The sequence below is a fragment of the Apium graveolens genome, chromosome 1, assembly GCF_009905375.1.
Source record: "Apium graveolens cultivar Ventura chromosome 1, ASM990537v1, whole genome shotgun sequence".
Taxonomy (NCBI): Eukaryota; Viridiplantae; Streptophyta; class Magnoliopsida; order Apiales; family Apiaceae; genus Apium; species Apium graveolens.
Genome location: NC_133647.1, coordinates 108,357,431 through 108,379,878, shown reverse-complemented (window position 1 = coordinate 108,379,878; position 22,448 = coordinate 108,357,431). Strand labels below are relative to the sequence as shown.

At 42.0% G+C, this 22,448-nt stretch overlaps 1 protein-coding gene and 1 non-coding gene across 2 annotated transcripts; both read right to left on the bottom strand.

Annotated features, from left to right (window-relative positions):
• Nucleotides 1-8,340: 8,340 nt before the first annotated feature.
• Nucleotides 8,341-20,741, bottom strand: LOC141697053 (uncharacterized). Its single transcript, XM_074501268.1, has 2 exons — nt 20,044-20,741; nt 8,341-8,929 (listed from the first exon to the last, which is right to left on the bottom strand). Exons 1-2 carry the CDS (start codon nt 20,739-20,741, stop codon nt 8,341-8,343), a joined length of 1,287 nt encoding a protein of 428 aa, XP_074357369.1.
• Nucleotides 11,018-11,124, bottom strand: LOC141680002 (small nucleolar RNA R71). The gene has a single exon (XR_012558224.1). It is a non-coding gene; the product is annotated as a small nucleolar RNA R71 (small nucleolar RNA).
• Nucleotides 20,742-22,448: the final 1,707 nt, after the last annotated feature.

Below are 22,448 nucleotides of genomic sequence, written 5' to 3'. Positions count from 1 at the left end.
ACTCGACTGGGTCAGCTTGTTCTTTGGAACTCTGAGAGCTTAGCGACTTAAAGGACCAGAAAGAATTTCTCACCGCATTGTTTTCTCAGTGTGGTGGTTGGGGATAACAGTCTAAGTTCTTTTTAGACAGGTCCATGAATTGCCGTATAGGAGTATCGTCTCGGGTCTCCTTTCCTTACTTGACCTTCTGTTTCCTTAGTATGAAATATTTCATCCTTCTCCCATACTTGGAGTTATCTTATACGTTAAAATCCTTGTTTTCCACTTCATTATGTTCTGGGTTCCTTATATCTTAATTGTGACCTCCCTGATTATCACATTCAAGGTTTGCCCCTAATCTTATTCCTTGTGGGGGCATAATACTTGTAAAAATTTTGGAGAATCTCTGGATATTTGTCTTACTTACTTTGCTTAAGTCTTTCCCTCGTTCAGTCCTTGCATGATTGCAAATTATGAATTCTCAAGTTCTATAAACTTTATGACACTCTCTTAAGTGTTAATTGTACAATTAACAATATGAACTTATCACAAACAAACTGATCTGAACTGAAATTAACGAATATATACATAACCATTTGTTCGAGGGTACAACAACTGAACACATTAAAGAGAATTACATCATTTGATCTGATCGCTTCTATCCCAAAAGTACTACCATAGATAATCATCTAGTCATTAAAACTAATCATTCATAACTTAGGCTAATCCTCCAAAAGCGGTGCTACATGAAACCCTTGTCTGATTGCCCAGACCCTGCACACTATTATGGATCAAGAAATGCGGGCACGCACGACATCCCTAACCTGCTCCATTAAGGCGGTGATGAGGTCTAAGATAGTCGCAAGTAGATCTGGATCAATCTGACCCTCAAGATGGCCTCTAGCTGTAATTCGGGTGGTAGCCTCAATCCTTTCCATGTTATAAGCTAATCCTGCCGGAAGTACCCCGCCCTCAATTCTTGGTGCAGTAAGTCGGTCCAACATATCACTTCTAACATTACGGGCCTCAGACAGGCAACCCCAAGTCATATGATAATTGGCGATAAGAGAAGCCTGAGTGGTAGCATCTAGCAGTCCATGGGGTGCAGGTGGTGCAGACCCAGGAGATCCAAATGGATAACCAAGCACGGTATCAGGTGACAATGGTGCATGAGATAAAGGTGGCATTTCCTCAGTAGGTGCTGGGCTCTGTACAGGGGAGGGAACAGGAATTGGTGGAACCTCATGGATGTCTTCAGGAACCTCTGGAAGAGGGTCTGATACTGGTATAATTGGTGTTGTGGAAGGCCCCACTCCTTCTGCCCTTATTAACCTTTGTGCCCTTGGTAACTCTTCATCCTCTAGTGCCACCCTCGCGGCCATTCTTGCTCTGGTAGTCGCCATGACTACGGTCATCAATTCCTCAGCGGTCCTCTCTTCATTCTCATCAGGATCCTCCACGAGATCCTCCTCAGCCACAATCCCTTCTGGGATAACATCCTCAACTGCAATATTCTCAATATGAATCTCATCCGGTCCCTCATTAGGGTATTATATCGGATTCACAATTTGATCTCCAACATGTAATAAAACACCCTCATGCTGATGCTCCTGAACCTCAGGGTTCGGTGCCCCGCTGCCCTATACGAGAACGAACTATGTTACTATCATAATATTTATAAGGGTTCCCGTAAGGGTTTTAACTATCAGTACTACTTTAGGTAGCCCGACTATGAACTTGGCAAGAGTTCTTATTATCTTAGTGAACTTATTATCTTAACGTCACATCATCTCTGAGGTTTATAACACTTGGCTCTGATACCATTTCTATAACACCTCCAAATCCGGGGTCGGGGATTTGGGTTGTCACGAGTTCCATTTCCCTTATCAATACTTAATCTTAATAGTCAACCAACTACTGAGTACTGTGACCCCACAATACACACACACACACCACAAGTTATAGTCTCAGAGATGAATACCAAAAATAACATAAGTCATTTTATTCCACAATTATAAACCGTTACACCTTAAAAGGGTTTCTGAATAAATTTACATTTCTTTGCCATTATTACAATTCATATAGATACATAAGTCTGGTACATCAGAAGTTGAAAGTCTAGCCTATTGGTAATTTCTACCTCAGCTACAGCGGCATCAACGCTTCCAGAAAACTGCGGAACGTTTCCTAACCGCTTGCGAATTGGAAGCTTGGTCCTGTTCATCTTTTCTATCTGTTGTTGTGAGATGAAAGAAGAAAGCAAGGGTGAGCAACAAGCCCACCGAAATAATATGTATAATAATTAACAATATATGAGCATTCTTATAGTACTCATGAAGGTCTTGGTCAAGAAGAAATGAACCAAGCTGATATCTTAACGCGACCAAGTCATAAAATATTCAGTATATATATACATATATACTTTTCATAATCTTTGAAATCCTTTGACATGTATAATATACACAGAGTTCCAGTTTATATACATATATATATATATACTTTTCACAATAATTGAAATCCTCTGACATGTATAACATCCACAGAGTTCCAGTTTACAACTGTATAAAAAATATCATTGCAAGGTGATCTCGTATATCTAACCTTGTCTCAACGTTTTTCAGAAAATCTTTGACATGCACAAGGTAATCATTTACTAGATATAAGTTTAAAAGATGAAGTTACAAGATACTCCAATATACTTATATCTTTTCCGAATACTACTTGAACTACCACCGTTCAAGTTATAATTAGTTTCAAAAGTTCATCACATAGATGAGACTACAAGGCATAATTTGTATAGAATCAATCTTTGAAATATCATTCAAAAGCAACGAAGTTACGAGATACTTCATTTGATGGAAACATCATTTTGAAAACTCGACCCTGCCAACACTCAACAATCGCCCAGCCGTAGCCTTTATATCGAAGTGCTCTGGGTAGTGTTGCAGGAATATCCAACTGGATGATGAACTCATTACGGGAGTTTACCGCGCCAGGAAGACCACTTACGATGATCAGTCGTAGTAGTGCAACCCCACCATTTTCTACATGTAGAGGAGAACCTGTCGGATTTACTTGTCAACCGAACACTGGACTCCTAAGGAATGGACCGTCTTAGCGGAACTTCCAGGCCATTTGGGCCAATATAATTAGGCTGGCTCGGCGCCACTCGACCACTTACGCCACTCCTAGTTCAGATGAAATCCATGACTCTGAAACGTAAAGCTCGTCCCCCTTTCCCCAAGTAGAAACTTGTTGATACGGCTCCACCAAGAAGTCGTATCTAGTTGGAAGGGAGAACTCACCGATATTTCCCAGGCGATGCCTGTTAATGGATTAACTTGTTCCAAGAATTTTACTTCCCGAGTGTTGGGTAAGTAATCAAAAACTCTTTTATCAAAATAGCAACCTTGTTGCGAATATAAAACACACCACAGAGCCGGATCCCTCAGGTTTTGAGCGAGTATTTAAATCCCCTTCGAAAGGAGGATCTTAAATATAAAAATGAGTTTTGGGATCCGCCCTAACCTTTAAAATCATTTTGAAGACTCGAAAACATTTTTAAGAATGCTTGGAGTGATGCTGATTTAATAAAATAAATCAGTCCCAATATATCAGAAAATATCTGAATATTATTATTTAAATAATATGCCCATAAAGAATAATCTTTATAAAAATAATTGAAGTAGAAGTTTTAAAACTTATACTTGAAATGAATATTAAATAACCAAAGATATACTTATACGAAAGTACTATCTTTATTTGAATAATCAAAAGTGAATCAATTACTGCTTATCTCTAGCATAGGTATTATGCAACTAATAAGCCTTTGAATCAACAGATATATATCAAGATTACGAAACAGACATGCATATATACCATATCACATGCTCCAATATATCGCAAGATTTTCTAATTAACCATCATGCATTTATCACAAGATAATGCATATACATATGTATACATCACAACAACAGTATAACGGGTAAAAAACTTGCCTGAGCGACTGGGGGTGGTAAAAGTCCTGGGATGAGTCTGGTAACCTATAAACCACATATAAGTTGGAATTAAACCAAAGTCGCTTAAGAATCTATACTTTAACCAATTAGACTCTAACGCTCGCTTTGCGCTTAATGATTCTCTTAAGTCGCTCGAGTACCCTCGGCTCCACCATTTTTAATTAATTAACCATTAAGAGTTTTAAGGCGATTCTTTAGCGAGTGCCTTACCAACTGCCTAATACACTTTACATAAATGTTTCATACTCCAATTAGTCATTTAAGTTCTTTAACCAATGTTTCAAAGTAAGGCGAGGGGTAATGGTTCGTTCGCGAAACGCCATTACTTAAAACGGTCGTTTCTCCTAAACCGTACATCGGATTCAAACGAACCATATATCAAAACGAAGCTCGTAACATGAACTATCTAATAATGGCAATGGTCAAATCCTAACAGTGAGTTATTGGGTCCTGATGTTAAGAACAAAAACAGTCTAAAGTAAATCGGACATTACGACGACTATGTTTACGCAATTACCAATTTTTATTCTACTCCAAATCAACCACAAACCAACCACAATTCAACCATACAACCAAAATCCATCCATACATCACTACAACAGCCCCAACACCTCAAGTTTTTCCAATTTATATTAATCTCAAACATGAACTAAAACTATTCTTAAGTTCTTTAACTAATAACCAAGATTTACAACTCCAAAAACATCACAAAACCAACTAATCTCTACATACACAACAATCAAGCCTCTTATGCACTATAATACTCATATTAAGCTCTTAATATTCAATAACAAAGCTAGGTTAAGAGATTATACCTTCCTTGTCAGTGGGAGTAACTAATTAGCTTGGAATCACCCTTGAAAGTCCTTACCCAAGCTTAATCTAAACAAAAACTCAAGAACAAAAATTTAAGTTCTTGAAAAACACTATTCACCCTCTTCTTCCATGAATTTTAGGAAGAGATTGTGAAGGAAATTGAAGCTTAAACTTATAGGATATCTGTATATATGCATAAGGAGTCTTAGATTATTACCTCACTAATTAATGAAGCTTGGAACTTGGATTTTAGATTTTTCCTCTTTGAAAAAGAAGAAAAGCCGAGAGCTTTGTTGCTTGAAATGAAGTCAAGATGTGTTTTTGTGTTTGTTATTTGTTTTGCTTGGTTGTTTTGCTTTTGTTTTGTTTAATTATCTTTTAACCATGTAAAATTGTGTGGCTTGAAATCAACCGCCCTTCCTTCCCTTTTTATCATACTTAGGTCATCAATCCTATGTCATCTTCCCATGCTTGTCCTCTTCTTATTGGTTTGATGACATCATCCTCACTAACCTCTTTGATTAGCTCCTAATTACTTGGCTAATGACCGCTGATCTGTTATGCGGTTCGCTTAACTTTCGTTTTCGTTTATCGTTTGAGGGATCATACCCGGGATCTTATTACTTAGGTTTCCTTAACCTTTCTCAATACATTATATTCCTTTTATGATCCTCTCATATAATCCTCGAATTTAAATCTTTTTTATTCTGTTACCTTATACTCAATTCTTTCTGTATCTGGTAGATTTCCGGGAAAAATCAAGGTGTTCGAATTTGGATTCTGACGATCTTTACATACACTTATATACCATATAGAGTACTAATAAGATCTCAGAAGATCAATAAAAGAACCCCTACATAGTGTGGTATGAAAAGTTTTCTTATTCAGCATAATCAGCAAAATCACTATTCATAAGGGTTTCAAAAATTCCAAAAATTGGGGTTATTACAGAGACCGTTGATCAGGGCCTCATACTCAGCATCATTGTTGGTTGCATTAAAGGCCAAATGGGTCGCACGTCTGATCTTGTGCGCCTCTGGACTGATTAGCTCAATTCCAGCTCCTGCTCCATCACCATTAGAGGCTCCATCCATAAATAGGCTCCACCATGGGGCACTATTTTGGCTCTCCAGCCCAACTTCCTCTGTGCTAGGTATGACAACAAGGGCTCCCGGCTCCACTTCCTGATGTGGAGGAAATTCTAGCACAAAATCGGCCAGGGCTTGACCTTTGATTGCGTTCCCTGGCTTATAATCCACCTCGAATTGGCTGAGCTCAACTGTCCACTTTAACATTCGACCAGAAGACTCTGGTTTGTGCATCACCTGTATGAGGGGGTAGGAGGTTCGCACCTCTATCTTGTATGCCTGAAAATAGGGCCTGAGTTTTTGGGAGGCCAGGATCAGCATATGCTAGCTTTTCGAGGCTTGTGTACCGAGTCTCGGCGTCGGCTAGCCTTTTACTCACATATTATACCGGGAGCTGGATACCATCCTCCTCTCGGACTAATACCGCACTTACTACAAAGTCGGAGACAGCCAAGTATAGGATCAGAGTTTGTCCTGCCTTTGGGTTGGACAATATTGGAGGGCTGCTGAGATGCTTCTTTATGTTCTGAAAGGCCTCCTCACATTCTTCTGTCCACTCAAAATTCCTCCCCACTCCTTTAATTGCTTTAAAGAACTCCTGGCATTTATCGGAGGACTTTGAGACGAAGCGGTTCAGGGAAGCCACTCGCCCCGTCAAGCTTTGAACATCCTTCACCCGTCGAGGGGATCTCATCTCGAGTAGGGCTCATATCTTAGCGGGATTGGCCTCAATGCCTCTATGGTTGACAATAAATCCCAAAAACTTCCCCGATTCGACCCCAAACACACATTTCTGGGGGTTGAGCTTCATTTTGTACTCCCTCAGGATATGGAACATTTTTGATAGGTGGAGGACATGATCTTTTGCCTCCTTTGACTTCACAAGCATATCATCTACGTAGGCCTCCATGGTTTTTCCCAACTGGTGTTTGAACATCTTGTTTACCAGCCTTTGATACGTTGCCCCAGTGTTAAGGAGCCCGAAGGGCATCCCGGGGTAATAGTAGAGGCCCCGATTGGTAATGAAGGAGGTGTGCTCCTGATCTGGCACATACATGGGGATTTGGTTGTATCCCGAATAAGCATCCATAAAGCTAAGCAATGCGTTCCCAGCCGTGGAATCAACTAGCTGGTCGATTCAGGGTAGGGGAAAACTATCCTTCGGGCAAGATTTGTTCAGGTCGGTGAAGTCCACACACGTCCTCCATTTACCATTGGGGTTCTTGACAAGCACGGGATTGGCCAGCCACATGGGATAAAAGGCTTCCCTTACAAGTCCTTCCTCCATCAGTCTATCCACCTCCTCTCTGAGGGTCTCTGCCCTCTCTCCACTAATCGGCCGCCTCTTCTGTCTGACCCCCTTCTTTTTTGGGTCCAAGTTGAGCCGATGGCACATGACATTCGGGTTAATCCCTATCATATCGGAGTGTGACCATGCAAAGACATCCAAATTTCTCCTCAGGAATCGGGCTAGATCTTCCCTCAAGTCAGGACTTAAGTTAGAGCCTATTCTGAGTACCTTGGAGGGATGATTTGGGTCTGCCAAGATCGGGATCTTATCCTCTGCGGCCCCAGCCCTCTCAACCATTGGGGGCATTCTTGGGTCTAAGTCTGCTCGAGCCTCCCTAGTTTCTCCTACTGCCTTGATTGTCAAAACCTCCGTATCCTCGAGCTCGGGCTGATAGACTCGGGCCGGATTTATTAAGCATTCAGAGGTCGTAATGACAGTACGAGTGATCCCATTGGGAAGATCCATAGTTGTTGTCATTTCTTCGCATGCCCATTTCCCTTTCCTGAGCCTTGCAGCGATTTGTTCCGGGCTCTCTTCTTCATCACTCGCTTCCTCCACAATCCCTTCTTGTATCAACATGATGGGCTGAGAGGCTTCCATTAGCAAGGCCCCTGGGCGCGGTTCCACCTGAATCCCCATGTGTTCGAAATAGTCCTCGGGCAACTCCTCGATTGAAATCAAGTTACAAGTCTCGTGTCCCTCAGGACGTACTCTCTTCCTGCCCTCTGCCTCTTCTATAGGGACGTCGCACTCACCCGCTATAGCTATCTCCATTGAGGCATTTCCTGACTCGGCTGCCCTGAGTGCCTGGTTGTAACAGACCTTTGATTCATATTGATAGCTCTTCAGGAAGCCGACCCCCATGGGGGTTGGGAATTTTACCGTCATCTGGTGGATTGAGGTCACCATCCTCATTGCCCTCATAAGGGTTCTTCCCACTATAACGTTGTAGGCACAAGGCTGATCTACTACTGTAAATGTAGCGATCTGGGTGGCCACATAAGGCTCTTCTCCTATGGTCACCGGGAGCCGAATTATCCCTTTCACCCCGATCGAGTTTCTCGTGAACCCGTACAAGTGTCCCCCTATTGAGGTTAGCTTTCTATCCAACAATCCTAGCTTCTTGTATGCATCATAAGTTAAAACATCAGCTGAGCTCCCGGTATCCACCATTGCCCGGTGAACATTCACTGTCCCAATCTTCATTTTTATGACCAGGGCATCTGTATGGGGACCTTTGGCTTAAATGGTTGACGTTGGTGAGGGGCTTGTCCTTTGCTTCTCGGGCATACCTGTCCATCACCTTCCGATTGTCTCCGCCAATATGAGACCCGCCTAGAATAATTTGAATGCTTCCGGCCCGAGGTACCCTCTCTTTATCTTCCAGGGGTGGAGGAGGGATGATATAATAATTAGTTCTGTGCCTGCGAACCTCTTTGATAACCCACTCTGTCAGCTTCCCTTGCCTTATCAGCGTCTCAATTTCATCCTTTAATTGTCTGCAATCCGCTGTACCGTGCCCCGTGGCCTCATAGTATGCGCAATACCTCAAAGTGTCCCTCTTGTTATAGTCTGTGAGAGGGGTTGCCTTCCTGAATACCCCCTTCCCAGCATAGGTAGCATATATGTGGTCGATAGAGGCTACCAGAGGGGTGTGTGTCTGCCATTTGCTTGTATAAGGTCTCCCCGAATCTTTGTTTGTCTCTTTACCTCGGGCAGACTTTTTGGGGCTTGAGCTACATGATAAGTGGCATTTTATACCACTTAGAACATCTTATAATAGCTTAAATTGGTGTCTTGAAATCAAGTATTTTGTGTAGTTGATGCGTTTTTCTAGTGCTTGTGCATTTCAGGGTATTAGTTGCATTTTGGGGGAGAATTCATCAATAATAAGCCTTGGCATGTGTTTAGCATTGTAAGTGGGAAGAGAGGAGCAGATTGCAGCGAAGAAACGAAGCAAACAGATCATTTTTCCAGAAAGGGTCGCGCAGGAAGCTGAGCGCCCGCTCAGCTATGCTGAGCGGCCGCGCAGGGTCGTGAATTCAGAATAAATATTTTAGACTCCTATTTCTGTTTGGCTTCCAACTTCTGAGTAATCTGGGTTTTATGGGACTTTTATATAAGTAGATTTCAGAGACGTTTCACAAAGGTTGGATCGTTGTATTAATCAAGGAGCGAAGGCGATAAGGAAAAAGACCGTTTTAGCACACCGCAACGAAGAGGAAGTATAATTTCTTGTGATTCTTTATTTCGTTGTAACGTTGGATGCTAGTTTTCTTTGCTTTGAACCTATTTACTCTTGTGACATACTCTGGTTTAATATAATTAGTTTAGTTATTATTTTCTTGTGTTTATTTATCATGTTTTCATATGAACCCATGATGACGATGAGTGCTATTATGGGCTAATCGTGATCATGGGGTCATAATAGATTTACTATGGAATTCTTTAGTTAGTTGTTTAATACCTTAGTGTGTGATGATTGTATGATATCTAGTATTGGTTATGCGAATTCGTCTTATGTGCGTCGCGAACATATAAGATAGGGTGTTAATCTCTTGTGAAGCGACGGTGGATCTTGAGATTTAGAACTTACCATGCTAGCATAGGTTCATGTAAGATTTTGCATGATTAGTGGGTAACTCTAACCGTTTTATTTACCCTGTGTAATCAAAAGGAATAACTTATTCTTAAATCATTATGTTGTCAATTTCTGTAGACATATAGGGACTCAACATAATTGATGCCTATTCAACTTCTATCTTAATTGTGGATGTTTGGTAGAATGGTATTAGTACAATGAAAGTTGGCTTTTATCAGTTTCGTGTTATTCGATTAATATCATCACTGTTACATGCTAAGGGTAATAACAATGACTATTGAAGGAAGTAGTAATGAAGTTGTGATCTCATGAGTGTTTTAATATTGTTAATTTAAGTGTTAATTAAGTGCTTAATTCTAGTAGTTAATTGTAGTTAATAATTAGTTAATCAAATCTAAATGTTATTGTCTTAACATTGAGAAGTAATCATACATTGGTGAGTAAGTTTAATTGAACATAATTAGTCTGAGTCTCTGTGGGAACGAACCAGTAAGTATTCTATATTACTTGCGAACGCGTATACTTACGTGTATTATTAGCGTGTGATTCTGCCCTAACAAGTTTTTGGCGCCGCTGCCGGGGACTCGGCGTATTTGTTTAGTTTATGTACTTACCATCGTTGGTCATTAGAACTCAATGATTAAGACGTGTGTACTTATCGTTTCCGGTTGTGTTTCAGGTACTTTAGCGAGCGTTTATGCAAACTCGTTCTCGTACTCGCAAGAGGACTTTAGATATAGCCGAGGAGACAGACGAAGTTCTTAATATTCCGGAGAAAATAGATTTTGAAGATTCGGATTCAGGAAGTGAGCAGAAAGAGCCAGTAATCATGGGTGGTCGTATTGTTCCGTCAGATCCAGCTCTTATGGACTTTTCTCGGCCTAAAATTGATGACATTCAGTCAAGCATTCTTCATCCGGCTATTCAGGCTAACACTTTTGAAATCAAGTCGGGCACTATTCAGATGGTGCAGAATTCTGTTTCTTTTGGAGGTGCTGCGACTGAAGACCCCAACATGCACATAAGGAATTTTGTCGAGATCTGCAATACTTTCAAATATAATGGTGTGACTGATGAGGCTATCAAGCTGAGGCTTTTCCCATTCTCTCTGAGGGATAAAGCTAAGGACTGGTTACATTTTGAACCAGCTGGGTCCATCACTACTTGGCAAGATCTTGCACAAAAGTTTCTGGTGAAGTTTTATCCAATGGCAAAGACTGCTGCTATGAGGAGTGCTCTTACTCAGTTTGCGCAGCAACCTACAAAATCTATGTGCGAAGCTTGGGAGCGCTACAAGGAGATGTTGAGAAAGTGTCCACATCATGGAATGCCCGATTGGATGGTGATCATTGGTTTCTATAATGGTTTAGGGGCCCAATCTCGGCCCATGCTCGATGCAGCAGCTGGAGGCGCCTTGTGGGCCAAAAGCTATACTGAGGCTTATAATCTTATTGAGACTATGGCTGCAAATGAGCATCAAAACCCAACTCAAAGGATGATGCCTGGGAAGGTAGCAGGTATTCTAGAAGTCGATGCAGCAACCGCTATTGCAGCGCAGCTCCAAGCGCTGTCTATGAAGGTCGATTCTCTAGCCACCTATGGAATCAATCAGATAGCTATGGTGTGTGAGCTTTGTGCAGGTTCTCATGCTACGGATCAGTGTTCTCTTGTTAATGAATCTGTTCAGTATGTGAACAATTATCAACGATAACAGCAGCCTGTGCCAGCTACTTATCATCCTAACAACAGAAATCATCCAAATTTCAGCTGGGGTAATAATCAGAATGCTATTCAGCAACCATATCAGCAAGGTGTGATTAAGCAGTTCAATCCAGCTGGATTCCAGCAACCGCAACAATATGCTCAAAGGCAATTATATCCTCAACAGGGAGGTGCAGCTGCACTCACTAGTGCTGATTTTGAGGAACTTAAGCTGTTGTGCAAGAGTCAGGCGGTGTCGATCAAGACCTTGGAAAATCAAATTGGTCAAATAGCCAATGCAGTGCTCAATCGTCAACCTGGCACACTTTCCAAATATACTGAAGTGCTAGGCAGGAAGGAAGCTAAAGAGCAAGTCAAAGCTATTACCTTAAGGTCTGGAAAAGTTGATGATGCTGAAAAAGCAAAAGAAGGAGAAGCTGAAGTTGGAGATGAAGAAGCTAAGCAAAAGGAGAAAGCGGCTGAACCAAGGAAGACTACTGTTGAACACACTCTGCCTGAGGGTAATACAGGGGAGAAACAGCTCTATCCTCCACCACATTTCCCTAAGAGATTGCAATAACAAAAGCTGGATAAGCAGTTCGGTAAGTTTCTGGAGGTGTTCAAGAAACTTCACATCAATATACCTTTCGCTGAGGCTCTGGAGCAAATGCCTAGTTATGCGAAGTTTATGAAGAGTATTCTTTCAAGGAAGATGAAATTGGATGACCTTGAGACCGTTGCTCTAACGGAAGAATGCAGTGATGTGCTGCAACAAAAGTTACCTCCAAAGCTTAAAGATCCAGGTAGCTTCACCATTCCTTGCACCATTGGCAAGTTGTCTTTTGACAAGTGCCTTTGTGATTTGGGAGAAAGCATCAATCTGATGCCGTTATCGATCTTTAAAAAGTTGGATTTGCTTGATCCAAAGCCCACCTACATGTCTCTACAATTGGCTGATCGTTCTATTACTTACCCAAGAGGCATGGTGGAGGATGTGCTAGTCAAGGTGGATAAGCTCTTTTTTCCTGCAGACTTTGTTATTCTGGATTTCGAGGAAGATAAGAAGATTTCCATAATCTGGGGAAGACCTTTCTTGGCTACAGGTCGTACCTTGATAGATGTGCAGAAAGGTGAACTTACTATGCGGGTGCAGGATCAGGATGTGACATTCAATGTATTCAAAGCAATGAAATTCCCTACAGAAGATGATGAGTGCTTAAAAGTGGATTTGATTGATTCTGCGGTTACTTCAGAACTCGATCATATGCTAATGTCTGATGCATTAGAGAAAGCCTTAGTGGGGGATTTTGACAGTGATGACGAGGATGGCAATGAGCAACTACAATATCTTAATGCTTCTCCCTGGAGGTGAAAGCTAGACATGCCGTTTGAATCTCTTGGTACTTCTGACCTCAAAAATGCTGAAGGAAAGCTCAAACCATCAATTGAGGAAGCACCCACCTTGGAGATTAAGCCATTGCCTGAACACTTGAGGTATGCTTTTTTAGGTGATGCATCTACTTTACCTGTTATTATTGTATCTAACCTCTCAGGTAGTGAGGAGGACAGGCTCTTAAGGATCTTGAGAGAATTCAAATCGGCTATTGGATGGACCATAGCAGACATCAAAGGGATCAGCCCTTCATATTACATGCATAAGATTCTGCTAGAGGAGGGTAGTAAGCCGACTGTTGAGCAACAGCGCAGACTTAATCCTATCATGAAAGAGGTGGTGAAGAAAGAAATTCTGAAGTGGCTGGATGCAGGAATTATTTATCCTATTTCTGACAGTTCTTGGGTGAGCCCCGTGCAATGTGTACCTAAGAAAGGAGGTATCACTGTGATAGCAAATGAGAAGAACGGGCTCATCCCCACTCGAACAGTCACAGGATAGAGAGTATGCATGGATTACAGAAAATTAAACAAGGCCACAAGGAAGGATCACTTCCCGCTTCCGTTTATTGATCAGATGCTTGACAGGTTGGCTGGTCATGAGTATTATTGTCTTCTGGATGGCTACTCAGGGTATAATCAGATTTGTATTGCACCAGAGGATCAAGAAAAGACTACCTTCACTTGTCCATTTGGCACGTTTGCTTTTCGCAGAGTTTCATTTGGGTATGTGGCGCACCGGCCACTTTTCAGAGATGTATGATGGCTATATTCTCTGACATGATTGGAAATAATGTCGAGGTGTTCATGGACGACTTCTCCGTCTTTGGACATTCGTATGATGAATGTTTGAATAATCTTCGTGCAGTGCTCAAAAGGTGTGTGGAAACTAATTTGGTGCTAAATTGGGAAAAATGTCATTTTATGGTGCGTGAAGGCATTATTCTTGGGCATAAGGTCTCTAGCAAGGGTCTTGAGGTGGACAAAGCCAAGGTGGGAGTCATTGAAAATCTTCCACCACCTATTTCTGTGAAAGGAATCCGTAGTTTTCTTGGTCATGCGGGTTTTTATCGGCGTTTCATCAAGGACTTTTCGAAGATATCTAAGCCGCTGTGCAACTTGCTTGAGAAGGATGTGCCTTTCAAATTTGATGATGAATGTTTGACGACATTCGAGACTCTTAAGAAGAGTTTGATCACTACACCAGTTATTCCAGCACCTGATAGGACAGAGCCTTTTGAAATGATGTGTGATGCGAGTGATTATGCGGTGGGCGCAGTTCTTGGGCAGCACAAGAATAATCTCTTTCATGTGGTCTACTATGCTAGCAAGACCTTAAATTGGGCCCAAATGAACTACACCACTACTGAGAAGGAGCTCTTGGCTATAGTCTTCGGTTTCAAAAAAATTCGATCTTATCAGCTTGGGACAAAAGTAACAGTATTCACTGATCATACGGCCATTCGTTATTTAGTTTCCAAGAAGGATTCGAAGCCGAGACTCATTCGTTGGGTGCTCTTGCTACAGGAATTTGAGTTAGAGATCAAGGATCGAAAAGGTACTGAGAATCAAGTAGCTAACCATCTCTCTAGATTGGAGAATCCCGAGTCTACTTCACATGATAAGACATTGATCAACGAATCTTTTCCGGATGAGCAGTTGTTCGCAGTTTAGGAGGAAGAGCCATGGTTCGCAGATATTGTGAATTATCTTGTCAGCAATATAATGCCTCCTAATTTGACCACAGCTCAAAAGAAGAAGTTTCTGCATGAGGTGAAGTGGTATATGTGGGATGAACCGTATTTGTTTAGACAGGGAGCTGACCAGATCATCAGGAGATGTATCCCATTCTGTGAGACGGAGGGGATATTACGAGACTGCCACTCCACAGTTTATGGTGGACACTATGGTGGTGAGAAGACGGCATCTCGTATTCTGCAAGCAGGTTTTTTCTGGCCTACTTTGTTTAAGGATGCTCATCAGTTTGTTTTAAGGAGTGATCGTTGCCAAAGAGTGGGAAATCTTACGAGAAAGGATGAGATGCCGTTAAATGTTATGCTTGAAGTCGAGGTCTTTGATGTTTGGGAAATCGATTTCATGGGGCCTTTTGTATCGTCCTGCAACAATCAGTACATCTTGCTGGCAGTCGATTATGTCTCAAAATGGGTAGAAGTCAAAGCTCTGCCGACAAATGATGCAAAGGCAGTGTTGAATTTTCTTCATAAGCAGATTTTCACAAGGTTTGGAACGCCACGAGTAATCATAAGTGATGAAGGGTCGCATTTCTGCAACCGTAAGTTCACTTCTATGATGCAGCGCTACAAGTGAATCATCGAGTTGCTACTTCCTACCGTCCGCAAACAAATGGTCAAGCGGAAGTGTCTAACAGAGAGATCAAGCGCATCTTAGAGAAGGTTGTTTGTCCGTCAAGGAAGGATTGGTCTTTAAAGCTCGATGAAGCTGTTTGGGCTTACAGAACAGCATACAAAACTCCACTTGGTATGTCCCCGTTTCAACTGGTGTATGGTAAGGGATGTCATTTACCTGCGGAGCTTGAGCATAAGGCATATTGGGCATTGAAGAAGTTGAACCTGGATCTAGGTGCAGCTGGAAAGAAGCGAATGCTTCAGCTTAATGAACTTGATGAATTTCGACTCCAAGCGTACGAGAACAACAAAATGTACAAGGAAAAGGTGAAAAGGTGGCACGATAGGAAGCTACATCCCAAGTTATTCGTGCCGGGGCAACAAGCTCTCTTATTCAACTCTCGTCTCCGACTTTTCCTTGGGAAGTTAAAATCAAGGTGGTTTGTACCTTTTATTGTCAAAACTGTGTTTCCACATGGAACGGTGGAGATTTTTGAGAATGATCCGGACCAAACATTCAAGGTTAATGGTCAGTGTTTGAAGCACTACTATGGAGACACGGCAAACCGGGAAGTGGTTAGTGCCGTTTTATTGTCAACTTGAGGAAATGTATGCAGCGTCAAGCTAATGACGAAAAAGAAGCGCTTCGTGGGAGGAAACCCATGATTTGTTGTTACAGGAACCCTTAGAAGTTAATAGCCTATCAAAAACCACAAAAAAATCAGAAAAAAAGAGCTTGAAATTTTTTTTCCAGAAGCCCCCTGAGCGGCCGCTCAGGGGCCGACTGGGAGAAATTTTTTTTGTTCATTAAAAAACCAAAAAAATCAGAAAAATAAAAACACAAAATACAGCCCATAAACCCACGACCTATTTCCCCATTATCCCATAATTTTAACCATTAAACCCACTCCTAATCAAATTCTACCCTAATCCATACCCTATATATACATACACTTATCCCATATATCTCCCATACACTTTCAACACTTCAACTCTCTCCCAAACACAAAAACACAAATATCAAGCACTTTTACTCAGTTTCGATGGCACCCAAGAGAGCAAGGACTATCGATAGCAGCAGCACTGTCCCTACTGCTGATTCCTCGAGGGGTACTGCTGCGAGGCCTCGTTTGAATGATAGGGCTGCTGAGGAGGAGTACACTAGGCTTTTGGGGAAGCCAATTTTGAAGGAGAGGGGATTCTTACCATCTGGGAGGGATGATGAGTTGTTACCTATGATTTTTGAGAAGGGGTGGATAGCTTTTTGTGAGTCACCTGAAGCAGTGCCGATGAGTTTGGTTCACGAGTTCTATGCGAACGTGAAGGCCGAGAACAATGGGTATTCTGTGGTCCGGGGGATGACGGTGGATTATCACCCTGCGGCGATTCGCCGTGTGATTGGGCAGAGATAGAGGAAGCCCACGGAGGAGAACTGGAACGAGAAGACTGCTGAGAATTTTGACTTAGATTTGATATGTGCTACTCTCTGTAGGCCGGGCACAATATGGACCTTCAAGATTGGAACTAATGAGTATCGTCACTTTCCGGTGATCGCGATGAACAGGTATGCCCGTGCATGGAATGCGTTTATTTGTGCTAATATTTTGCCTTCTTCGCATGCACATGAGGTCACAGTTGAGAGAGCACAATTGTTGTGGGGAATTTTGAATGAGGAGCATTATGTGGACCTTGGTGAGTTCATCTACCAGGGAATTCTGAAGTTTTTGAGGGGAGCTAAGCACATGAACATCCCTTATGCATCTACGGTTACCAAGCTTTGTCGAGCGGTGGGAGTTCAGTGGTCGTCTCATGAGCAGTTGCAGTTGCCGGCTGCTCCTATTGACTCCGGGACTCTGCATGCAATGCAGGAGTGGACCAGTGGTGAGCCTGAGGAGCATGGGCTGGGTTATCGTCTTCCAGGAGGGCGTCCAGCACGAGGTGCTACCATGGCGAGGCCAAGACGTGATGAGGCTGGTTCTTCTGGAGCTCAGGAGGGTGCTGGGATGGCTGATGCCCAGTATAGGAGGCTGTCACGGAGGATGGATGCTATGTACGAGACGTAGAGCAGGTTTACTCAGGAGCTCACCCTTGCACTAGGGACCACTTTTCGAGGCCTTGGAGCTGACATCCAGTGGCCAGTTTTTGGTGAGGACTCTGCATATCCGCCTCCTGATACACCACCCTCTGAGGCTGATGATGATGATGATCTCTCCGAGTAGGTATACCCTGTGTTCCTTTCTACTACTGGGGATAGTGAAGATTTTAAGTTTGGGGGTGGTAGTTAAGGAATATTTTGTGTGTGTGTCATATAGTTACATATTCATGATAGTTTAGTTCATATAATTGCATAATTTTTGCCATATAGTTTTTTTTATTTATTTATAGCTTTATTTGTTTATCATGTCATGTATCTCATGCATATGCCATGATCCCTTTTGCGCTAATTTACCAATTGATTTGTGATGTCGATGCGAGTGTAGTGATAGCGTTAAAGTGATGTTGAGTCGTGTAGGTTGATATGCATGCTAGAAACACTAGTATTTTTACTAAGTCTTAGAGAATTCTTAAGGACTAAATGGTTGTTATGGTCTGATTATTTTCGAGGTTAATCTATTTATTATGCTTAGAATTTATAATAGGTTCTTAGTGATAAAGGCATGAAAAGAAAAAAATGGAGTAAAAAATGGAATTCGTTGCTAATTGTGGCTATGCGTCAAATGGCTAGTAGTCGGCTCGTATGTTTATGCGAGTAGTCTAGGGTTGAGCAAGATGGAGCGAAGCACACTTGCTCAGAAATTTTGAAAAAAAAAGAGAAAAAAAACAAAGAAAAAAAAATAAAAAAAATAAAATAAAGAGTTAATGCATAATTGATCACGAGTGGGCTCTTTGGTATTCGAGTTATTAAGTTCTTAGGGACTTTGTGCCTAGTGACCTAAGGCTTTTATAGTCTGGGATCCGCTAACCTAACGCTCGCTACATGGATGCCATTGTATAAGTCTTTTGTGGACCTCGCTCATTGCACGGTCAAATAAGCATTGTTGTTATAAATAAAAAGCATGATTCCGTAATAAGCTCCAGGATTCTTGTAGTGTTATAAGTCACTTTGTGCCTAGAATTTTTATTCTTTGTATAATCATGTGATTGCCTTGATGATAGTTGAGTCATGATAATTAATCTAGTTCCGAAGCATATCTGTTAAGCATCTGCACACACCACGTTTCTGGCTGTATTTTAGTTTGCATGATTTGATTGATCTTTAGTCGCCTAATTGCATTTGTTGAGATGTCGTAAGGTGGTTGGTTTGGTCGTAGTAAGGGGGATCGTTGCATTTCATATAGATTGCATTCATGCATGTTTTTATTTTGTTTTTGAGTCTGTGACGCTTGAGGACAAGCATCGATTTAAGTTTGGGGGTGTGATAAGTGGAATTTTATACCACTTAGAACGTCTTATAATAGCTTAAATTGGTGTCTTGAAATCAAGTATTTTGTGTAGTTGATGCGTTTTTCTAGTGTTTGTGCATTTCAGGGTATTAGTTGCATTTTGGGGGAGAATTCATCAATAATAAGCCTTGGCATGTGTTTAGCATTGTAAGTGGGAAGAGAGGAGCAGATTGCAGTGAAGAAACGGAGCAAACAGATCATTTTTCCAGAAAGGGACTGAGCGCCCGCTCAGCTATGCTGAGCGGCCGCGCAGGGTCGTGAATTCAGAATAAATATTTTAGACTCCTATTTCTGTTTGGCTTCCAACTTCTGAGTAATCTGGGTTTTATGGGACTCCTATATAAGTACATTTTAGAGACATTTCACAAAGGTTGGATCGTTGTATTAATCAAGGAGCGAAGGCGATAAGGAAGAAGACCATTTTAGCATACCGCAACGAAGAGGAAGCATAATTTCTTATGATTCTTTATTTCGTTGTAACGTTGGATGCTAGTTTTCTTTGCTTTGAACCTATTTACTCTTGTGACGTACTCTGGTTTAATATAATTAGTTTAGTTATTATTCTCTTGTGTTTATTTATCATGTTTTCATATGAACCTATGATGACGATGAGTGCTATTATGGGCTAATCGTGATCATGGGGTCGTAACGGATTTACTATGGAATTCTTTAGTTAGTTGTTTAATACCTTAGTGTGTGATGATTGTATGATATCTAGTATTGGTTGTGCGAATTCGTCTTATGTGCGTCGCGAACATATAAGATAGGGTGTTAATCTCTTGTGAAGCGACGGTGGATCTTGAGATTTAGAACTTGCCATGCTAGCATAGGTTCATGTAAGATTTTGCATGATTAGTGGGTAACTCTAACCGTTTTATTTACCCTGTGTAATCAAAAGGAATAACTTATTCTTAAATCATTATGTTGTCAATTTCTGTAGACATATAGGGACTCAACATAATTGATGCCTATTCAACTTCTATCTTAATTGTGGATGTTTGGTAGAATGGTATTAGTACAATGAAAGTTGGCTTTTATCAGTTTCGTGTTATTCGATTAATATCATCACTATTACATGCTAAGGGTAATAACAATGACTATTGAAGGGAGTAGTAATGAAGTTGTGATCTCATGAGTGTTTTAATATTGTTAATTTAAGTGTTAATTAAGTGCTTAATTTTAGTAGTTAATTGTAGTTAATAATTAGTTAATCAAATCTAAATGTTATTTTCTTAACATTGAGAAGTAATCATACATTGGTGAGTGAGTTTAATTGAACATAATTAGTCTGAGTCTCTGTGGGAACGAACTAGAAAGTATTCTATATTACTTGCGAACGCGTATACTTGCGTGTATTATTAGTGTGTGATTCTGCCCTAACACTACACTGATATGTCTTTCTCCTTTCATCAGGGCTTGAAGACCGGTCTCTTTTATCTCGATAATTCTCGCTGATTTTCAGCTCTCTCATCGACTTCTCTATCCTCTTAAAGGGTTCAGCTTGCTCATAGAACTCGGCCAAGGTTCTCGGCTCACTCGCTTGGAGGCTCTTCCAGAATTTCGACCCTTCTTTCAACCCTGCTATCAAGAAATTCTTGATAGTCTCCTCACTGGCTCCCCTCACCTTGGGGACTTCGGCGTTAAACCGACGAAAGTATTCTGCTAGGGGCTCCCCCTCCCTTTGCTTGATGTTGGCTAACGTGGCCACAGGAGGTGAGTAGTGGAGGGTGGACTGAAATTGTCTGACGAACAAGTCCTTCAATTGCCGCCACGTCCTTATGCTAGCCGGTCCCAACTTGGAGAACCATTGTTGGGCACTACCTCTGAGTGATGCTACGAAGAGTCGACAGCGGGTCATCTCTGGCACCTGATAGACTTCCATCTCAATGTTAAATTGTATAAGGTATTCCGCCAGGTCGGCTTCGCCATTGAATAGAAGTTCGGGGTGGTGCTTAAATACCTGAGGTAGGGGGGATGATCGGATAGCAGCCGTAAATGGAGAGGGGGCAGCTGAGGCCGAGGGCCCCCTCTTCTCTCGCTCCATCTCATCCAAGATCCTTCTTAGGTCTCTTACTCTAACAACTTCCCTTTCTCTGTCACCCCCCGCGTTACTCGAATGGTGTGAGCCCTGAGGTCGCTCGCGGCGTCCCCCTCCTCCGGCTCGCGTTTGCGACTCCTTTTCACGATTGTCTCTGCGTCTACGTCACTCCTCCCTCCTAGGCGAGGTGTGTTGACGTCTTTCCGGAGGGGTCGCTGCCCGCTCTCTTTTCAAGCCTCTCTGATCCATGGGCTCTTTCTCTTCTCTCTCTTTCTTGCAATTCTCTAATTTGAGCCTGAGGTCATGCTCACTTAGTTTTTTACCCACTCGGTCTAGCACGCTAGTCGACCTTGCCTCAGATGAAGCTGGCTTCTGCCCCGATCTCGTAGAGATCTGGCTGCCCCGCTCATATGGCCTCGGGGTATATCTTCCTTTTTGTGCGATGTTTCTTTCTTCTGCTTGGTCTCAGTTGCCACATCATCAAAATCGTGGATCAGCCTCTTCTGAGGACCTTTGCCCTTCCAGCTACGCTGAGAGACCTTGAGACGGCGCGCCTTACGCTTGGCGTTCTGGACCGAGCTTCTCTCTACCCTGACATCCGGGCATTGATCTGATTCATCTGATCGGCCAGCCCTTCGAGATACGTCATGACAGCCTGCCCATCCACGGTCGCAATTGGTGGAGGTGGCGTCTGATTCTCTGGGGGCGTGCGTTCGACCTCGTTATGGTCCTTCTTCTTGCCTCCGCTTCCTGGTGTCACCGCTTGTTTGCTTTCTTTGGTTATCTTTCTCCCCAAGATGAAAACCCCTCCTTCTAGCGCCAATTGTTATAGGGAGAATTTCGTATAATAGTGTTATGGAGGTTAATGGGCGAAACAAGGATCAAGGACGGTGTTTGAGGGCGGAGGAAGGTCGTTTGGTGGTGGCTGAGCTTGTATGTTGACTCCTTAAGAAAGAATAGGGTTTGTTATTCTCTATCAAGTGTCGACTCATGTCTCATACAAGTGCCTACGTACCTTATTTATAGGGATCAAGCCTCACGTAGTTCTTGGGGAACAAGTCATGTACCGCCTTCATTTTTAATCAATAAATACAATATTATCTTCAACTCCATAAGATGTGAGCTTATGGGCCCAGCCCGCGTGTGGGCAACCGAGCCCAGCTCGAGTACTGTCACCTGAGCCCACCTCACATGAAGCCACTTGAGCCCACCTCGCGTATGAGAGCCCAGACGACAAGTATGAGCCTATCTTACAGGTGTGAGCCCAGCTCGCATATTATGAGCCTGGCGCGCATGTGCTGGCCCAAGTAACATTAGTCCATGATTCTAGCCCACACATGAGAGTTCAACTATTCAATGCACCCATGGGGACCTGTTTAGGGCCCATGACCGAAGGCGGGCATAACAGTGTGCAGTTCACGTAAAACCCTATATGTTTTTAATTCAGATTAACATGTATGATTCGATCATTTGCATATTTTATCTATTCATCCATTCATTTTGTTAGCGACATTTATTATATACACACAACAATTACTATTATATTCACGCACAATTTCATATTGATCAATGATCACAAATCCTTGTTATTCAAGAAGGAGAGATTTTGGAATTGATTACTATTTATATAGCCAGTACAATATTTATGAGTATGTGAGATATTTTCTTAAAAAAACATGAAGGTCAATGCACTATAATTTGAATCACTGTGAA

Coding starts and splice junctions, on each gene's coding strand:
- LOC141697053 (XM_074501268.1), bottom strand. CDS start 20,741: ATGGAGCGAGAGAAGAGGGGGCCCTCGGCCTCAGCTGCCCCCTCTCCA. Junction 8,930..20,043: donor CACACTAATAATACACGCAA/GTATACGCGTTC, acceptor CTTATCATGTAG/CTCAAGCCCCAAAAAGTCTG.